At 39.5% G+C, this 17280-nt stretch overlaps 2 protein-coding genes across 2 annotated transcripts; one reads left to right on the top strand and one right to left on the bottom strand.

The window, feature by feature from the left end:
* The first annotated feature begins 1855 nt into the window (after window positions 1–1855).
* zdhhc13 (zDHHC palmitoyltransferase 13) lies at window positions 1856–11013 on the top strand. The gene is made up of 17 exons (XM_083900902.1): window positions 1856–1889; window positions 4058–4281; window positions 5085–5207; window positions 5964–6041; window positions 6325–6469; window positions 6556–6620; window positions 6832–6994; window positions 7174–7299; window positions 7435–7568; window positions 7687–7787; window positions 8208–8332; window positions 8413–8475; window positions 8567–8660; window positions 9504–9587; window positions 9687–9844; window positions 10364–10461; window positions 10543–11013. The coding sequence occupies exons 1-17, from the start codon at window positions 1866–1868 to the stop codon at window positions 10679–10681; spliced, it is 1944 nt and encodes a 647-aa protein (XP_083757028.1). The 5' UTR covers window positions 1856–1865; the 3' UTR covers window positions 10682–11013.
* A 625-nt stretch (window positions 11014–11638) lies between these two features.
* On the bottom strand, window positions 11639–16027 carry csrp3 (cysteine and glycine-rich protein 3 (cardiac LIM protein)). The gene is made up of 6 exons (XM_083900383.1): window positions 15948–16027; window positions 15051–15162; window positions 13594–13765; window positions 13355–13487; window positions 12708–12801; window positions 11639–11928 (listed from the first exon to the last, which is right to left on the bottom strand). The coding sequence occupies exons 2-6, from the start codon at window positions 15160–15162 to the stop codon at window positions 11855–11857; spliced, it is 585 nt and encodes a 194-aa protein (XP_083756509.1). The 5' UTR covers window positions 15948–16027; the 3' UTR covers window positions 11639–11854.
* Window positions 16028–17280: the final 1253 nt, after the last annotated feature.

Below are 17280 nucleotides of genomic sequence, written 5' to 3' on the forward strand. Positions count from 1 at the left end.
ACTGAGATGCATCCACATAAAAGAAGAAACAGATTGAGAAACTAAGAAAATCTTTGTTTTTCAATTAAATTCAGTTTGTTCAGTTCATTTTCAGACCGTCTCCACAAACGATGCAAATCCCCTCAGATGGACGTTATGGGATTTTCACACCACATCAGCATAGTTTAGTTCTAAAAAGCCTTTAACAAGGCAAAAGTCTGTTCTCTTTATATCAGCAGTGAAACACACACACATCCCCTGCATGTTTTCATTGGCTTGGCCTTGCTTCCTGAACCACCTGACTTTAAACTAAAGGTGAAGTCATTAAATATGTTGATAACAATGTGCAGCCTTGCCCTTGTCCCTTCATAAAAATACTGTTATTCCGGTTTGCTTTGCTTTGCTTCCACTCTCTGTGTGTCCAGTGTAAACCACAGTAATCTTGACCTTCAGTCCTCATCAGCGTGATGACTTCCTCTCGACGGCACAACAACTTCTGCTCGGGGTTCAGCTTCACGCACACAGAAACAACAGAAACACAGATTTGGCACAGACACCTCAGCTGCAGGAATTATGTGTATTTCAGTTAATATTAAATTGTTAGAGCTTGTCTTTTCCAGCAAAAACATGCAGTCCATTTATCATTCAACACATTAACTTCTATGCAGTCTGGATGGGAAAGGTCCTTCAGATCATGGGTTGAACATCAGCGCCATCTATTGTTTTTAAACTGGAAGTACAAGGATTGAAAACATGCACATTCTCATTCATCCAGGTCTTAGTTCTTCAAGGTCCATCTGTTACTGATGCAGTGACTTTTGGAGAAGTATTAACAAAGGCTGTATTTTCTTCAGCATACACTCTATACATGTATTTATACATGTACATTTTTGTGCCATTTCAGTCTGATTATATGATTATATGATTATATGGTGAATGATCTGTATAACACAGAGGTGGAAGGGATTATGTGTGGAGTTAATTAAATGCCATTTTTTGGAGATTAAAATAATTATAAATAATAATTTGTATTCACAGACCTGTGTCTTTTAAGTAAAATAGAGTCAAAATGTATATTAATAAGTGAAGTATAAAAATAGTTATTATTCTTAAAATTAAAAATTATAGTGAAACAAGCAAAAGAGGGAGGGAGACAATAGTCCAATTGCATCTGAGGAAAGAACATGAATCAAGGTAATGAAAATAATCAAAAAGAGCCCTGAGTGTTTCCTATTTAAGGCATGTACTTTCAAACTAAAATGTAAATGTCTCCCTATAATAGGTGACTAGATAACTTAGGTACACAGCATCAGCCAATGGTATATTAAGCAATGGGAAACATTTAGTATTTAAATGGCCTGTTATTTGCAATGTAATACATTTTTTATTTGTTTATATGTTTTCTATAGTCTATGCTGATAACCATAGAGTGCTAATAACACGGACACTTCCCAGTTGCCTGTGGTTTGTAGCCTTTAAACTTCTGCAAAACCTTTCGAGAGCCATGTCTAAAAGTGCCCATCAGCAGAAATATAGTCCAATATTTTCTCAAACACAAAACACTGAAATTAAAACATTTTGTCTGTATTAATTACCACTCTACAAAAGCATGATTCTATTTATTCATTTTTTTAATTATTATTATTATTATTATCATTATTATTATTATTATTATTAATAATAATAATAATAATAATAATAATAATAATAATAATAATAATAATAATAATAATAATAATAATAATAATAAAAGCCAGAGACCCACACTTTCGGAAATGCCACTGTATGTTACTTTATTTTGAAGACTAAACAGCGGAAGTGGTACGTTGATTCTGGTCCGTCTGGTGACAGGAACTTTCCCTTTCGTTCCCCCCACACACAGGAAGATGGACTGGGCTGAAAACGGCAGCGTAAGGCGGTTATATTTCTTACATACGGCCGTTGCTTAGCTTATGTGACCACTGGTTCAACATGGAGACACCTGGGCGGTGTGTTTACCGAAGTGTCATTATTTGAGCGGGTTGTTAGCATGGACGAGTTAGCTTGTTGATTGTTTTATTGTATTTTTTTCGCTCGGCAGTAAGTTGGTGTAACGCGGAATTAACCGTAGTCACATCATTAGCTGAGTCTGTTTGTTGCTAGTTACCTGACTTTAACCGTCAGATTAACCCTAACCCATTTTATTGTATTGGTGCAAAGGCATTGACGTCCAACGTTACGGAAATATTCGTGTGGTTGTCATGATGACGATGCGTGTTTAACTATTTCATTGCTTATTCCTCTAATAGTCACTATTTCCGGTACGCTGTGCCCTCGCAGACTAAGTGTCATTTCCATATGCCCCTATGAGAATAAAGCAGGTTCTTCCTGTTCATACAGGCCAGTGAAGAAAAAGGTCCTACCAGTAAAGAAAGCCACATTCCACCATCTGTTCGATAAGCTCAGTCTGTTGAATCTATCACTGAGTGACTAAATCAACTGCACTGTTTACACTGCATTTTAAACTAACAGTACTTTTTTTGTTTCATCATTTAATAGTTTACTGTTGAGCTGAGATAAGTGGCTATTTGTATTAAACGTGTTATCATTTATAACATAATAATCACTCACAAAGCACATTTAAAAACACAGGTACTGAAGGTTTTACTGTTTTCTTTGTTACTGAATAATTAGTTTCTTCTTTGCTCCACTCACATTAGTCCATATCTTTGACATTTGAGATTTTTCATGACTTTATCACCATTGATAAGTCAAATACACGCTTAAATAAAAGTGTTCTTCTACAAGGGCTGAGGTTCTACCTGGAACCATTTGTTTTTCAGGAGTTCTCGGTAACACTCATGATTCCAGTTAGAACCATTTTGATCCAGAGAACTCTTTAAAACCCCTTTCCTGAATAAAGCGTTTTAAAATAGTTTCTTGGTAACAATAAGGTTCCTTTCTACCTGGAACCAAAAAGGGTTCTTCTATGAGGACAAGCCGAATAACCTTATATGGTTCTACTGAGCACTTTTATTTCTAAGAGTGTAGGTAAACATCAGCAGATTAATGACAATAATTGCAAAAAATATATTTTATTGTATTTGCTCAGTCACAGGGAACACTGAAGTATCTGTGTGCATGTGGGGATTGTTGCACTGCAGCAATTTGCACAACTTCAAATTAGACGGTGACAGTTATTTTGCAATAAAAGCCCTGGACTGGAGTAGGAGTGTGTCGTGTTTGCTGGAACGCATATTAAAACCAGTTTGATAAATAAACAAGTCATTGTGGATAGATTATGGAGCGACTCCACAGTGTGCCTGTGTTTTCCAAAGTGCATTCATCACACACGTTCATATTTATTGTCAGTGTCAGTGTTTCCCTTCTTCTGAAGACTTGTATTGTATTCAGATTAAAATAAATGAGTTATTTATTACTTTTATTAAGTACAATATTTACAATATTTAGTATTTATTGTACGACGTTATAGCAGATTGCTATATTGCTAGATCTACAAAAGCTACTTGAGCGAAGGTGGTTATTTATGTTCGATCACTGCTGTGTGTTTCCGTCCAAATCCACATGTGTATGTTGTGTTGTGTAAGGTTTAGCTTTTGCCAAGTGTTTTGAAGTTAACCATCTGTCTGCATCATGGTAGCAGCATGTGATGATTTCAGTTTGGCCATCGGGACTCAGAAAAAGAAAAAACAGATAACATGCACAACATCTAACTCTTATTAAGCTGATTCAAATACAAATATTTCTTCTTTATCTCTAAAATAGCTTAAAAAAAATGTTTTGAATCAAAGCCATTGATTATTTTCGATAAAATGTAAGAAATGCATGAGCCATTTAATCTCATCTGCATAATTCTACTGTATAGATTATATATTGCTGCTTGTGCACAGTAAGATGTGTATTTGTTTATTTTGATTCCTCCTTCTCAATGAATTCACAATCAACCTGAAATCAGAAAACAAGTGTTCATCCCTTAAATGACTGTTTTTTACACACACTGCTGTGTTGTGCCATGCTCTTTGCCATGTGGACCATTTCGGGCCAAATCTCTCAATTTTCCTTGCGGTTTCTCTGGCAGGATCACAGTCACATGCGTGACAGCTGCCACCACGGACATGCAGGTCATTCACACAGTCACGGGCCGAGAGCGGCTGCTTTTGGCGGGATGGCGCATCCCTTCATGCCAGCTTTTCACGGGCCGTTTGGCAAGAGCACAGATGAGACGATGGAGCTCACTCAGCAGCCAAAGAAACGGTCACACATGGACGACAGCAGCAGCTGGGACATCGTGAAGGCGACGCAGTAAGCGATGAAATATTATACCTGACAGATAGATACCACTGAGTTTAATGTGATGTCACAATTACGTAACAAAGTACAGCTGTATAGTATGGTGTATATATCACAGTTGAGTTTGACATCTGCTTTGAAATGGACATTTTCTGAGGATTTTCTCTCAGTATTTGGGGCCAGATTCAGATTTTAGATTATCTGTGCTGTGAAGGTTTACAGTGCATTTAGAATAATAATAGAACAACAAGATGGAATAGCAACATATGTGAAATATTTGTACTGCCAATTATACTGAATAAATGAAAAGGAGTGCAGTTAAAGTGCACAAAGTCTTTTTAGAGCCCTGTTTAATTAAACCCCAGATGTTCTTTTCTTTTCGTCCAGATAGAAATCAATTTAAAAGCAAAACAGTTCAAAGATGTAAAGGCTTTTCAAACAGCACATGATCTAAATGAAACCTCTGCTGTGCAGTAACTGCAGCTACTTGAAGTGCATGCTTCCTTTGCTTACTGATTAGCAAGTTGGTGAGCAATGGGAGTAAAGGTTAGTTTTTTGTTGCGAAACATGGGAAAAAAATCTGCAGCACAACTCCTGCCTATTAATCTCTCTCTCTTTGTCACTGTCATCGAAATCATGTGCTAATGTAGTTCAAATAGTCTGATAGTTTCAGGTAAACTTGTTTTTCCACATACATACACAGATGATAGCTTTCTTTCTATCAGGTTGCACATTTGTACACTGTACAAGTTTCAGCATTTGTGTGGAAGTTATGATGATAATGATAAGTGATTTACTTTGTGTCATCCTCTCAGGTTCGGTATCCTTGAGCGGTGTAAGGAACTGGTGGATGCAGGATATGACATCAGGCAGCCTGACAAAGAGAATGTGACTCTGCTGCACTGGGCGGCCATTAACAACCGCGCTGAGCTTGTCAAGTAAGTTTGGCCGACTACTCAGAGAGAAAAGTGTGTAAATTCAGGACTTGTATTCAGCGTTTTATTGTTTTCTTTTGCTTAATTTCATTGAAATAAGGCAAAACAGTACACTGTAAAAAAATTATTGTTGACTTTACTTCACACTCTGTCCTTTAGCTTAACATAAATTCACATTTAATTTGTCATCACTGCACGGCTGCATGAAACTGCCGTGACTTAGTTTTCTACGCGACACCAAAAGAGTGACTAGTGACTTGTAAAGCCGTTGTTTTCAGTGCAACTGAATCATTAGAATCAGTTCATTAAAAAGATTTGTTCAGTACTTCCTCCATGACCGGAGCACAGACTCCGTCACTAAATACACCAGACACCTATGTTAAATATTGAGGTTTTAGACATTTGCCAGGTAATTGTTAGAGGTTAACACACGTTTCTAGGATTGTTAAGTCTTTTTAACTGATCTACAGTTCGACATTGTTCGGCTTGATTCTTGTGACGGGCGTCTCTTCCTGTGACGGCACTCTGACCAATCAGTGGCCAGCAGTCTGTCGACGTCACGCGTAGTATCCCCTCAGCTCGCTTGGAACCTCAACCTTTAACATGAAAATCAGTCCTTGCTTTATGGTCTCCACTATTTTTCATTTACTTGTCATAAAGAATCTTAGATGATGCTTAAATTTTTTTAGTGGTAATCCAGATTGCAGATTTTGTTTTAACACTGATTCTTTATTTGTGTCTGCTCTTTGTTTTCTTCAGATATTATATTTCTAAAGGGGCGATAGTTGATCAGCTCGGTGGAGACTTGAACTCTACTCCTCTTCACTGGGCCATAAGGTGAGTATTCTGACCATGAATGGATTACTCGCTTAAATTTGGTATATACATGTCTTTATTAGATTCATATTTGCGTTAATCGACTGTGCAAAGATGCAAAACACTGTCATCAACGATCATTTATCAATGATGACGAGGTATTTTGTCATTATCTGTGAATGAAACCTGATAATCACTTATTCTTCCAAATGCCTCCATTATCTGTGGATGTCTGACTAGTTTTCAGTTATTTCAGTCACTTCATATCAAATGTAATATGTCATTGGTTTTTGTTGACAAAAAGGCAGGGCCACCTCGCCATGGTGATCCAGCTGATGAGATATGGAGCAGATCCGTCCATCGCTGATGGAGAAGGTTACCGCACGCTCCACCTGGCCATTCTTTTCCAGCACATGGCCATAGCAGCTTATCTGATGGCTAAAGGAGAGGTTTGTCACTTGATAGGAGTATAAATCCTTTTTTTTCTTTTCCTTTCCTTTATTTTGTTGCTTACTGATTTTCTTCTCTTTTCCAGGAAGTTGACAGTCCTGACTGCAACGGACAAACACCACTGATGTTAGCAGCCCAGAAGATCATTGGGTAAGCACTGTATGCCGTTTAAAGCAATAATAACATACCTGTTATTTTTATTATTATTATTATAATACTATTAATAATCCTGCATCAGAGCATTTAGCCACATCTTCACTTTTTAACCAAACTGCAAAAAAAGCTTTGAAGATGAACCTTCCTTCAATCTGTGATACAGCAAGTGTAGCAGTGTCTGAAACATGCCGTTGTTCTGTTGCAGGCCTGAACCCACTAACTTCCTCATCAAGAATAACGCTTCTGTGAGCGCCGTGGACAAGGTGAACAGAAACACTCCGCTGCACTGCGCTGTGCTGGCAGGAAACGTAGACGCTGCCCACATCCTGCTGGATGCTGGCGCCGTTGTGGACGCAGATAACATCAACGTGAGCTTCACCGAGTTATTACTGCAAAAATAATACATCTTGTAGTGTTGGTTTCAATGTGCTGTTGAATGTGAAATGTTCACACATGCCTCAACTAAATGAGCATTTTTAGATTCACCCCCCCCCCCCAACAACCCTCTAACGGATGAATGTTGTCATCTCCATTGTGTTTTCTTCAGGGACACACTCCCCTAGATTTGGCCCACCAGGTGCACAGCCCACTGCTCATTCACATGCTAAACCGTGTCCAACAAGAGAGGATTCGCTCCAACTCGCGCTGTCTGCGGCTCGTCAACAGATACAAGGTATGCAGCATAAACAAGAGCACAAACAACACACTGTACCGTCTCAAACTCCTACTCACAGAAGAACAGAAGTCCTTATTGATCTGTAGAGAACTTGTGCTGTCTTTAAAATCCTCTCGTTTGCATTTTTTGCAGGTGATTCTGCAGTTTTTGTTCTGCACAGTCATGCTTGGAAGTGTCGGTTCTATAGTTGATATGAACTCAGAGTCCTGGTTACTCAAAGGGATCTTGCTGGCTTGTGTGATAGGTGTGGCCAATCTGGTGTCAAGGTGGGAACATATTTTCTTCTGCACTGTTTCCTGGACTCATCTAAATTAAATGTGAAATGCTCTCTGTCTATAAAACTGATGGTCGTTTAATATAAGATGAATATTTGTCTCTAAACAGGAATTTCCCCAGTCCAGGCTTTCAGTCTCTGCTCCCAGCAACATCTCTCATGGCTTCAGTTTTTTGGATGCTTGTCACCTGGTGCCTCTGGTTCCTGCCAGATATCCTATTTTATTTAAAGGTGCAAAAATTGAGTGGAATTGTTTTCATTTGTCAGAAATTGAATTTTTTTTCGAAGTGTATAATCACCTATTTGCATGAATTGTTGTTTTCCATAAACCTAGAATGAGCCCTTTTATATTTATATCAGTCAGCTCTAAGGAGGCTGCCATTTTGGACCACCATGTTTTTCAATAGCCCACATGGACAAACTAATCATCTGTAGAGTTGTGATGCTAACCGAAGGCTACACAAGTAGGACAGGATGAGGTGAGGAATATTCAGCTGCAACTTCACAAAAAAAAAGTTGCCAAAGTTTAGTAACTGAAGCTACAAATCAGGTTTTGATCAGGCATTTCCCACTCTAACTAATGTTTTGATGACAAGTAAATTATGTAAAGTTTCTTAACCTGTAACCTCACATGGGCCGAGCACCACAGTTCAGGTTCTGTTCACTCTGAACGCCACCGCTCTGCTCTACTACTACCTTCGCACCTGCAGAACCGACCCTGGCTTCATCAAGGCGACAGAAGAAGAGAAGAAAATGGTGGGAGTTGAATTTAAAGTTAAAACATAGAAATGTTTGAAATGGCACAGCTGAGCTGAGTTTTTGTCCTTGTGTTTCAGAATGTGTTGGTGTTGGCTGAATCTGGCTGTCTGGACCCCAGAATATTCTGCACCTCTTGCATGGTGAAGCTCCAAACACAAAATCATCTTTTTTATATATACCATAAACACAAGCAGTGACAAGAGAAACTGTTCTGTTTTGCATTGCCATCAGATAAAGAAACCAATGAGAGCGCAGCACTGCTTCTCCTGTGATGCTTGTGTGGCGAAGCAGGACCATCACTCTGTCTGGACCAACAGCTGCATTGGTATAAACCTGCCATTCAAAACATTGAAGAAACATAGTAGCAACAGTGTGAGATGCGGCCTTTGTTTAAGCAAGGCCCTGCCTAAAATACGTGTAAAATACTTCTTGTAAGGCTATGAAAACTAAAGTGATTTTACTTTAAAGAGAATATACACTTATACATACATACTAATGAATAGAGTGCTCTATTTTTGCCAATAAACCCTCCTAAATGTTGCACACTGGACACTGCCATTATATTCTCTATCTGTACATTTTGTGTCATCATACGTTAACTAGTGCAGTGCCTGTAGGAAGTATGATGGATGTATTCCTATAGTGGGAGCTGAAGAAGATTTTTCCATGATGCTAATACACGATAAGGAACTTTTAGAGCTAGCTACGCTAATGCTAATCAAAAATGAAAACATTTGCGTTGAGCCTAATGAGGTTGCACAGTGTTTTTGTATTATGTTAGCCCTACGCTAATGCTAATCGTAGCCTCGCAAGCTCACCTTTGGAAACAGGTTCGTCAAGTTAGTTGCAAAGTAGTAGCATGCTAATGCAAAATAAATATGTGCTCGCGTATTGGTGAATGGACACCTTGTCATTTAAGCATAACACCATGTTCTGCAGTGAACCGTGTGAAAATGTCTCACCCACAGTGAGGACAGGCTCTTCACTCCCACCTCCCTGCTCCAGACAGCGCAGCTGCTGCTGATGAGCCCCTGCCTGCCTGGTGTAGCGTGATAAATCAGCCAAAATTAAAATTCCTCCAAAAAAAGACAGATACACAGATGCAACTTGCTTTATAGATAGATTGATGAAATAGTCACTATCATGTACCACACTACTTCTCTTGCAGGTGCGAGGAACCATTACTACTTTGTCCTCTTCCTGTTGTCCCTTATGCTGATGGGAATCTGGATGTTCTACGGCTGTCTCGTGTGTAAGTGACAACATAATTATGACGGGATAAATTCAGTGTGACACAGGGTGGTTGAAACAGTAGACACACACGGCCCCCCTCCTGTGTATGTTCTTTCAGACTTGTCAACTCGCTGTGCGCTGCATTATGAAGAACAGGGCATGTGGGGTGTGGTCTCTGCCCTGGTCGGCTGTTCTCCCTGGCTGCTCTTTATCCTCCTGTTGGCATTTTACCATACCTGCTGGTCCTGCTTGATCCTGCTGTTGCAGCTCTATCAGGTGAGTGGTTTGAAGAGTGTCTTTAGAACAAGTGTTCAGCATTTAATGTGACCCTTACTCTTGAAAAGTGGCACGACCCAAGAAATGCTTGAGCATTACATACACTTGTTGTATGAGTTTAACTCATAGACTCGTTTGCTAACGTTACACTACTAGTTACATTACTTTAGGATGACTCCATGACGTCAGCTGAGAAATGTTGTGGAAATTCTCTGCTGCTGGTGAAGAATGAAATAGAGAACTTCTGCCGGTCGACAAGGTTTTATTTTCTTTGCAAGAAAAAGGTAAATATTCAAGCTGGAGAAAGACCCAGAGCATAGTGGGCCTAACTCTCACCCTGATTACAGTAATGATTACTTACGCGTTACGTCCTATCCTACTCGTCTCTAGCTGACTGTAGTCATGACATTGATTTAGCCCAAATCATAAATATGCCAACAAACTGTAGCTGTGGAATTATTCAAAAAGGTCCACTAATCTGCAGTGGTGGTTGATGTACTTCCCTCTGTCTCTGAGCAGATTGCATTTCTGGGACTGACCACAGCAGAGCGCACCAGCCTGACGTCACACCAGAGGAAGCTTCGGCAGCCTGTCTCCGTGAGACAGAATCCATACAAGTGAGTTCAACTCTCACTTCCTGGTTCCTTTTATTCCTGTTAGTGAACTGATGATTCATTTCATTATTTGTCTTTCTGCAGTCTGGGTGTGGTGAGGAACTTGGCGTCCTTTTTCCAGCTGCGTTGTTGTGGCCGCTTCAAACCCGTCATCATCGACTGGACGCAACAGTTTCCAGCCGGCCACGACCAGCACGTATTCGGACAAACGGACATGGTGTGACCTCCGCGCCGCTCTCTCACTCAGAGTCAAAGGTCAGACGTATTTAGTGGTTCTGGACCAAAAGCACAGATTATATTTATTTATTTTTTTATGTGTGGACTCTTTGTAAAGAAAGAGTAGAAATGGTTGCTGTTGCTAAAAGACATAAGCACCTTGTAGATATCGGTTCAGTCTCTCTTTGTACAGACTGCTACTGCCTTACACTTGACTGCTGTCAGTGAAACGAGACTCAAACCTTTCATAAATGTAAGATAAAGGTAACTGAACCTTGTAATTGAAGTTTTGAGTGGTTTCATATGAACTCGTCAGGCCTATTTTTTATCATCAGTTCTGAAAAAAAAAAAAATCTTTGTACATGTAAACCGTTTATGACTTTTGTAAGAGTTGCATGTGTTTAATAATGAATGACCACTATAGTGCTTCAATAAATGTTCCTGTCTTTACATCTTGTGTGTGAGGGTGGACAAAAAAAAAAAACCTGTTTCTCTTGATTTTTAGCGTCTTTTTACAAACTGTGTGTCGTGCAGTTTCCTGTATGTTGTCAGCTCCATTAACCTAACAATGTAACATAACTGAAGCTCTAATTTCAATTTCACAAAACATGTAATCCTTTGTTGCACTGCGTGGCAGCTCATGCATAATTGTTAGGGACAAAATCATTACACTCTACTTGTTAATCACCTGTTTTCTTGATTATTCCAATTAAATATTGCACTGCATTATTTATGAATGCAAATAAGACTGTGTTAGCAATTAACTTTGGCAAGATGAGGCATCCTTAATTGCCTTTTCACAGCTGGAGGTAGCAGTAGTGGAAATTCTTGGATTCATAAGCACCGTTGTTCTAAACTTAAATCTACTATTACTATATTTAGTAATACAAACAAATGTTGTTCTCGAAAACGTAACCTAATCACACAAAGATGAACTACGTGAGATAGTCAGACTGTTTTCCTTGATTTATTATTTAGAAACAAACATCATACATCTGTCTATGTATCAAGCTCTGTTGTAAAAGTAAGATCATATTTCATAGTTACACAGAATCCCCGGCCCAATTTAAGCACCGACTCATCACAATGCATCATTCAGTGTAAAAGTAAAGGCTGTCGTGTAACAGTGACTTTTAGAATGAGGTTTAAATAAAGGAAAGCACAACCGAGCAAAGCCTGTTCACTGTGCCTCCTCCAACATGGCGGCGTTTCCAAGTCCAAACCCTTTAGGACCAAAGTTTTTGGCGTAGCAAACTGAAAAGACAATCAGAAAACAATGTGTTCATGATGGATGGACAGTGTTCCCAAATCTGTGTGTGCACTTGTATTTGTTGCCTATATAGGTATTTTGTCAGGAGCAGTAGTCCTAGCAAAACCTGGTCCTAATGAGGCAGACCTTAACTTCTGATAAAGTGGTTAAGTTGAGGGCTTGAGTTTAGCGGTAACACTTTGTTCAGGCTGTCTTAAATATGCTTTGTGGGCAAACCTATCTTTGTGAGGACATTTCGATCTTGTGAGGACATTTTGGCTGTTCCACACAACTTTAACACACACTGTCTCCCAGCTTGAGTTGGAGGAAAGTGTGTGTGTGTGTGTGTGTGTGTGTGTGTGTGTGTGTGTGTGTGTGTGTGTGTGTGTGTGTGTGTGTGTGTGTGTGTGTGTGTGTGTGTGTGTGTGTGTGTGTGTGTGTGTGTGTGTGTGTGTGTGTGTGTGTGTGTGTGTGTGTGTGTGTGCGTGTGTGCCCGCGTGTGCCCATGCCCATATATATATATTACCAATGTTGTGGGGACGTAAAACACAGTCACATTATGGGGACTTGTCTTACTTGTGGGGACAAAAAGTCACTGTAATGTAAATGAATATATATTTAAGGTGAAGAAATGTTTTATGGTCAGGGTTCGGTTTAGGCCAGTAATAATTATGGTAAAGGTTAGAGTAAGTCTCCAGGAAATTAATGTCAATGAATTGTCCCCTGAAGTCATGAGAACCTCACGTGTGCGTGCGTTTGCATGCATGTGTGTTTGTGTGCATACCTTTACAGTACAGCTCTCCATCCTTGTCTGTTACTGTCGTTGATTCCAGGCTTTTGCCACAGAGTGCACAGCGGAAACAGGTTTTATGCCAGGGCTACATCGACACACACACACACACAAACACTAACATTAGTAAAGCTAAATGAAGTCTGAGGCCTTTAGTGCAGCCCCGAGAGGCTTTTTTTTTTTTAAAGTTCTTGACATTTTGAACAACAGTTACAGCAACAGCACTGCCGTGGTGATCTGAGGCATTTAAAGAGACACTGGGGATCCAGAGGCCCCAAGCAAAGTCTTGACATGGGGTCAAGGGGCGTTTCCAGCCATCGTATCTGTGCCTCTTGTCGTCAATCATTTCATTTAAAGAGGTTTTCACAAAACTGTTGCTGCTGTGGACGAACATAATTAGATGTTGTAACCTTGAATTTAAAGTTAAACCTAAATTTACATGTGTGCTGTGCATATCCTTGTGTGTCATATTGATTATAAATTGTCATTAATTCATTCTATTTTGATGTGATCTATGTAATATTATTATAATATAATAATAATAATAATATATATTATTATTATTTCTAAAGGTATTTGTAAAGTATACATGTCATTTTGTCATGTCATTTCACAAAAATACTTTCAGTATAAACACTTACTTTTCCTGCTCCCATCACTTTCTCTGCAGCGTAGACGGCTTTGGAGCAGCGAGGGCAGCGGTCTGACCCTCCAAACTTCTGGGAGCACTTACTTGGGTTTGCATTTGTTGTTGAAGTATGTTTAGGTTTTGAGCTAGAAAACAAAACGATTCTTACAATTGTCTTATGATGATATAAATGCTGATAATTAAAGGATAAGTTCATTCTTATCCTGCAACATGCATTAATATTGTAGTTACTCATGAGGTTGCAGCCCAATGTTCTGCCCAGGAGGATCAGAGCTCAGAGCTCCAGCTCCTTGCCCATATCCGTAGCCTTTTGGACCATATTTCTTGCCATAGCACGACTTGCAGTAGATCTCAGACTCGTGTGCGGCCATCGTGGTGCTGTCCAGGCCTTTTCTGCAGCTCACTGTTCGAAGGAAACGCAGAATAACACACATTTAAATCCATGACCATTTGTCTGGATGCAGTGGTTAGCCCTGGCTCTGGAGTGATGGAGCTTTGGAGGCTAAATAAAGCTTCCACACAGTGAGTTTTATCAGTCAGCAGTTTCATTACACACATGTTTGTGTTTCTATTTGTAGGATGAGCTGAAAGTGTGAGGTGAATGTTCCAGAAAAGACGAATGCTCGGCAGATGGACGAGCTTATCACAGAGGCCTTTCAGACCTCCTGCTGGAGCAGTGAGAGGTTTATATGAAGCAGCTGGAGAGTGTTTGTGTATGTGCAAAGTCCTGTTAACCTGTATATGAGCTGTTCACTGTCTGAGTCACTGGCTGAGAGTGAACAGGCTGGCAGAAGCGTGTTGTGTTTCTGAATCAGTGTTTTTCAATCAACAGAACCACTGATGAAAGTCAGGCCACAGAAAAGTGGAAGCTCAGTCAAAAAAGCCAGGCTACATACAGAGAACCATTAGAACAGGAAGGAAAGGAAGGAACCACAAGAGAATGGGCACAGTGGAAATAAAGTACACTCTTAGAAATAAGGGTTCCAAAAGTGTTCCTCTACGAGGACTGAGGTTCTACCTGGAACCATTTGCTTCTGAAAAAACCTTTTCATGAAGAAAGGGTTTTTCAAGGGTTCTTGGTAACACTAATGGTTCCAGTAAAAACCAGTTTGATCCAGGGAACCCTTTAAAATCCCTTTCCTGAATAAAGGGTTTTAAAAGGGTTCTACCTGGAGCCAAAAAGGGACTCTCCTACATAAAAGTGCTAAGTAGAACCATATAAGGTTCTTCGGCTTGTCCTCATAGCAGAACCCTTTTTGGCTCCAGGTAGAACCTTTTTATAAAGGTTCCAACTGGAACCCTTTTAAAACCGTTTATTCAGGAAAGGGGTTTTAAAGGGTTCTCTCGATCAAAATGGTTCTTACTGGAACCATTAGTGTTACCAAGAACCCTTGAAAAACCCTTTGGTAGGGAAAGGTTTTTTCAGAAGCAAATGGTTGCAGGTAGAACCTCAGCCCTTGTAGAAGGATCCTTTTGGAACCCTTATTTCGAAGAGTGTGCGCAAAGAAAATTGAAGCAATCAAAAATGACACTAATGGAAAAGATTGCAGGTGCAGGTAAAAAAGAAAGATCAAGATGTTAGAACAATTTACGGAGACAAATTAAGATTTTCAACATAAGGAAATTGTCAGGAAAATAATACGACACTGTCTCAGTTCATAAAGAGGGAGAAGAAGACGTTTGCTCACTGCAGATGAAGCAGGTTTTATGGAAGCTCCTCCCATTACACTGGATCTCCTCCGCGTGGTAAACAGTCTTCTCACAGGCTGCACACTTGGCACCTCCTCCCCAGTTTGGCATCTTTTGAAGAACAAAACAAAAGTGAATAATGATATTAAATAGTCGCCCATTCTATATTTATGTATTCAATCCATTTATCAACATTGTATCAACGTCCTCATTGATGTAAGATCTGAAGACATATCTTAATTTAAAAGCTCAATGTAATGTCTATTTCCCAAACTATTACCATTTAATTATGAAAAAGTAAGTGATTAACTAATCAAGTAATCACTCAGCTGATAAAGTAAAACTGTTAAACTATTCATTTATAATGAAATACTGTTGACGATGGTGATGATGATCTGGGAACTCCTTCACCATCAAGCTCTGACAATTTCACTTGATAAGAAAATTAAAACGAACCATCAGATTAGATCTAGACATTATGTTAACGAGATAACTGAGTAAGTTAGTTTTGTGCAGTAAAAAAAAATTTTTTTGTGCTGTCTGATATGTGAAATAAACACATGCAGTGTTACTGAGATTTTCTAGTTTTCATCATATGATTTTAAGATCATTTTGACACTTCAGTAAAAAATAATAATAAAATAAAGTCTTCTGATTTATTTGTCATTCCAGCTCCTGCTTACTGTATATCAGATACGTCACAGTACTGGTATGTGACATTCCAGGAATAGGAGCTTCACTACGTCATCTTAAACTCAGAAATCGCTCATGAAACTGGCTCCTAAAGTTCATTTTCACATCAAAATAGAATCAATGATGTCAATTCCACATATTAACACTACGTTACCTCAGTATAGTGGTACAACACAGGAGATGCAAACAAAATGAGTCCTTACCTTGAGTCAAAGTCTGAATGCTTTCGTCCTAACGCGGCAGTTGCTGCGCCCTACAGCTCAATATACCGTCCAATCTCGCCATCACCACAGACCACCAGTGTCACGACAATGAAAGCATCCTCCCAAAATAACCCGTGACAGAGCGAGGCCCTCTGAACCTTCATCACAGGCCAAGAGACGCCTGAATATCAGTCACTCAGACGTTTATTCACAGACCCAAAGAGAGGCAGAGGAAGCTCTGACAGCTGCAAAAAGCTGCAGGATTAAGAACATAAATGACGGGAACTCAGAGCACGTAAATGACAACTGCAGTGACCTTAAGAGGCTCCTTACAACACCAGGAAACAAAACCAGCTGATCTGATCGCCAAAGAATCAGGCTACCTGCAGGACCTTAATACTTTCACAAGGAAGAATTTATGAAAACCTTTGAGTCAAATGTTCAATGTTCTACGGACTATGACAGTTAACCAAGTAGTCTATCAGGGTGTAAGTCAAATGTTAGACTGTTTAAGACCTTTTTTTAGTGCCACCTTGAATTTGAAATCTTGAAAAATGACGTCGTTCCAACTCTCAATTTACCCATAGTCACAGACTAGCTAGCAGGCATGCATTGTAGTGGCATTCTTACTACCAAAAGGCCACTTGAGGGAATTTGAAGCTATTTCCAACACGTGGTGGTGTACAACAATGATGTCCTCCATTGGCTTGAGTTTGACACTTTTATTAGCTTGCAAATCTTTTAAAAGTCAATTCGGTTTTAGTTACACAGGATGTAGATAAACACTGTCACTGCCGTATTTATGACTTTAAATGACGGTATGTTTTAACCGTTTTTTAAATCGAGATTACTTTTGATAAGTGTTCTTTTATTTTGAAAACCGGATATCCTCATCCTGCCTGTCCGCTTCCATAGATATATGAAGATGTCTTACGCATGGATGAGTTCATATAATACGTCCATGGTCTTACATAGACATATAACAGTAGACGCCGCATTGGCTGCTGGGGCGCGAGAAATGCGGCCGCCATCTTGGACCGGTCGTTCTACTATTAGTTGAGCAGCAGAAGCAATACAATGCCAGAACATTGTGCAGCATATTCCTGCGTTAATAGACGGACGTTTGAAAACAGGGCTCGAGGGATTACTTTTTACAAGTAGGATTGAACATTACCCAGAACAGGTGATTAATTGAACCTAAAACTGATTTTGTCAGTTGTTTATTACTGTTCCATCCAGTGTCTCTGGTGTGGGCTGCAGAGGCATCTCTTCTGTTAAAGGGGAAGAAAGTAGTTTATAGTGACATCTAGAGGAGAGGCTGAAATTTACAACA

This window comes from Microchirus variegatus, assembly GCF_963457635.1.
Source record: "Microchirus variegatus genome assembly, chromosome: 14".
In the NCBI taxonomy this organism is placed as follows: domain Eukaryota; kingdom Metazoa; phylum Chordata; class Actinopteri; order Pleuronectiformes; family Soleidae; genus Microchirus; species Microchirus variegatus.